General features: G+C 31.3%; 1 protein-coding gene across 1 annotated transcript; it reads left to right on the top strand.

Moving 5' to 3' along the window:
• Positions 1–1,097: 1,097 nt before the first annotated feature.
• LOC145067490 (uncharacterized) lies at positions 1,098–2,446 on the top strand. Its single transcript, XM_079014623.1, has 3 exons — positions 1,098–1,272; positions 1,454–1,566; positions 1,664–2,446. The coding sequence occupies exons 1-3, from the start codon at positions 1,098–1,100 to the stop codon at positions 2,444–2,446; spliced, it is 1,071 nt and encodes a 356-aa protein (XP_078870749.1).
• The last annotated feature ends 807 nt before the right edge of the window (positions 2,447–3,253 follow it).

Below are 3,253 nucleotides of genomic sequence, written 5' to 3' on the forward strand. Positions count from 1 at the left end.
TAAAAAGTGTGGTAAAAATGATGTATAATTACTTAATTTGAATCATCTAAATTCAAATTGTTATAAATCATTATCATAAAAAATAATAACATATTACACGAAAGTTATGATGATGCCTAATTCTTTTCGATAAAGTTCGAGTGTTTAAGTCGGGTATAGAATCTGTCGCATTTGGTGACGAATTCACCAAAATCTGAATATGTAACCTTTGTTATGAATATGTCATGTAGTATACGGTTTATAAACTCAACTACACCGTGTTATGAATATTATTTATACCTAAATAATATATAAGTGAATTATCGAATTTTACGTAACTAACCCTAATTAGGGTTTATATTCAATAATTGGTAAAAACAAAGGTACTTTGAATTATAACTTGCCAATAGTACATTAGTAACATTAGAGAATATCACAGTTCTCCTAAAATTCTAATACGATTTGAGTTGACCTGGTTGACTTTAGCTGACTTTGTTTGACCAAAATTGATGTTGTCACAGTATAGATTTGTATTTGTGTGTCTACTCAAAGAGAATGACATTTTTATAGTAAACTATCCATTAATTGTTTAATAAACATATTATATAAGTTATAAAACCTTTCATGATGTGTGATTAATTACTTTGAAGGTTAAAAGGTGTGTGGGTTTCAAATGCATGAGGTGCTTGGAAATTTGTGTGGGGGTTTCAAATGCATGAGGTGATAGGAAAAATGTCTCCTTTATAAGTATAGTATGATATGATGGTATATATTCAATTAAGATATGTAAAAGTATATATACATTACTTTATATTTATTAGTTTATTATTGATTCTAAAGTAACCGTTGACTTATTTACATAGATTCGTACATGTTGAACAGATGAATTAATATATACAAAGGTATATATATATATATATATATGTGTGTGTGTGTGTGTGTGTGTATTTATACATTTGTTATTATGGTATGAATGTAATTTATATCTTATGAGTTTATATTATCTTTTTAAAATAAAAGCTTTAATTGTATATTGCTATTTTATATTGATATTTGTTGATTGGTAGTAAATTTGGTTGTGTAGTAGATGTCAACATGAAAAAAACAACCAACTATTAATGGGTTTTTTTAAAAGAAAACACTCAAGTTCTTCTCAAGATTCCGAAAACCCACAAGAGATTGTTTTGGATGAAGGTGCCCCCACACCCGATGTTCCTAATACAGATAATCGTTTCAAAAAACCTCATCTTGAAATTAGTGAAATTGGTCTTAATACATTAGAAAGGGATCCTGGTTTGTGTAAACAAATTTATGATTCTCCGGTTAATCAACGACATACTATTAGGCGAGCTTATATTAATCTTGATCCCTTTTAACAAACACTTTCTGTATATCCAAAATCGAGACCAGAAACCCATAAACATTAGTTTTCAAGCTTCTTCGTTTAAATTATATCATTGGCTTGAATATTCAGAGAGCTTAGATGTTGTGTTTTGTTTTCCATGTATTCTATTCAACAAGCGTTCTGGAATGGGACACTACGGCCAACAAGCATTTAGTATAAATGGATTTCAGAATTGGAAGAAAGTTCGTGGAAAAGTTGTGCTTTTTTTGCATCATATGGAGACTGAGTGTATCTTTTCACAGCGTTACACAATAATCATGTGATGATTTGTTAAATGAGGCACAAGATATACGAAATGTGTTTGAGACATTTACAGAAAAAGAGCGTAAAAATAATAGATTAAGACTGAAAGCTACTATTTATGTATTACGTTGGTGTGCCTTTCAAGGAGTTTCATATAGAGGCTACGATGAAGGAACAAATTCCATAAACAAAGGAATTTTTCATCAAATGTTGAAGGCAATTGGCGATTTTAACACGAAGATGGAAGAATTGTTCCGTATTGATCCTAAATATGCATCATATATATCACCGTCAATTCAAAAAGAGGTTTTAAACCTTATATCAACTGGGGTGAGGAGGATGATTTGTGCGGAGATTGATGGTGAGAAATTTTGTTTAGTTGTTGATGAAGCACGTGATCAGTCCAATAAAGAACAAATGTCAATTGTTTTGAGATTTTTAAATAGAGATGGCTTTGTTATGGTGCGTTTCTTTGGGCTTGTTCATGTACCTGACACTACAACACAAACTCTTAAGAATGCAATTTATTATGTAATGTCAAATAACAATCTTGATCTTAAGTCTATTCGTGGCCAAGGGTATGATGGTGCAAGCAATATGCAAGGTCATTTCAAGGGTTTGCAAGCATTGATTTCAAATTATTGTCCATATGTGTATTATGTTCATTGTTTTGCCAATCGATTTCAATTAGCATTTATGGATGCTTCACAAGGAGTTGTTGCATTACAGAAGTTTTTTACTCGATTATCTTTTGTTATCAATGTTGTTGGTGCTTCCTCCAAGCGTGCCGACCAAATTAGAGATGCACATGCCAAGTAAATTGCATATAAGATTTCTATTGATGAGTTAAAGACAGGTAGAGGTCTTAATCAAATTGGTACATTACAAAAAGCTGGTGATACTAGATGAATTCTCACCTTAAATCAGTTTCGAGCTTAATCAAAATGTTTAGTCCAACTTGTGAGGTTTTACTTAAAACTATTGAAGATGGCACCGGTGCAATCAAAGGCAACACAAATTTAGCATATGAGTCTATTACTACATTGGAGTTCATTTTTGTTCTTCATCTAGAGAAAGAAATAATGGAGATCACTGTTTTACTTTGTCAAGCTTTACAAAGACAAACTCAAGATATTTGTAATGCATTAAGGATAGTTGCATCTACCAAATTGTTATTAAAAAATGAAAGATGAAAGATGGGATGGTTTGCTCTCTCTTGTTAAGTCATTTTGTCAGGAACACAACATTGATATCCCTGATATCTCTTTTCCCTACTTTAGTATAGGGGATCGAGCTCATAATGAGTGTAGTGATAATACACTTGAGCATCATTACCAAGTGGATATATTTTGCGAAGCAGTTAATTATCAAAAAATGGAACTAAATCATCGATTCAACAATAGCTCAACGAAGTTGTTTCGACTTTCAACAACTTTAGATCCGAAAAGTGTTGATGAGTCTTTTCAAAGTGGTGATATAATTAAGTTAGTAGATAATTTTTATCTTGAAGATTTCAATGAACAAGAGAAAGCAGTTTTGAAGATACAACTTCAACATTATGAGATTGATGTCGTTCAAAATGCAGATTATAAACTATTGACATATATGCCCGGATTTTGTCGATGG

The sequence above is a fragment of the Lactuca serriola genome, chromosome 8 (assembly GCF_051521515.1).
Source record: "Lactuca serriola cultivar US96UC23 chromosome 8, Lser_US96UC23_V15, whole genome shotgun sequence".
Lineage (NCBI taxonomy): Eukaryota > Viridiplantae > Streptophyta > Magnoliopsida > Asterales > Asteraceae > Lactuca > Lactuca serriola.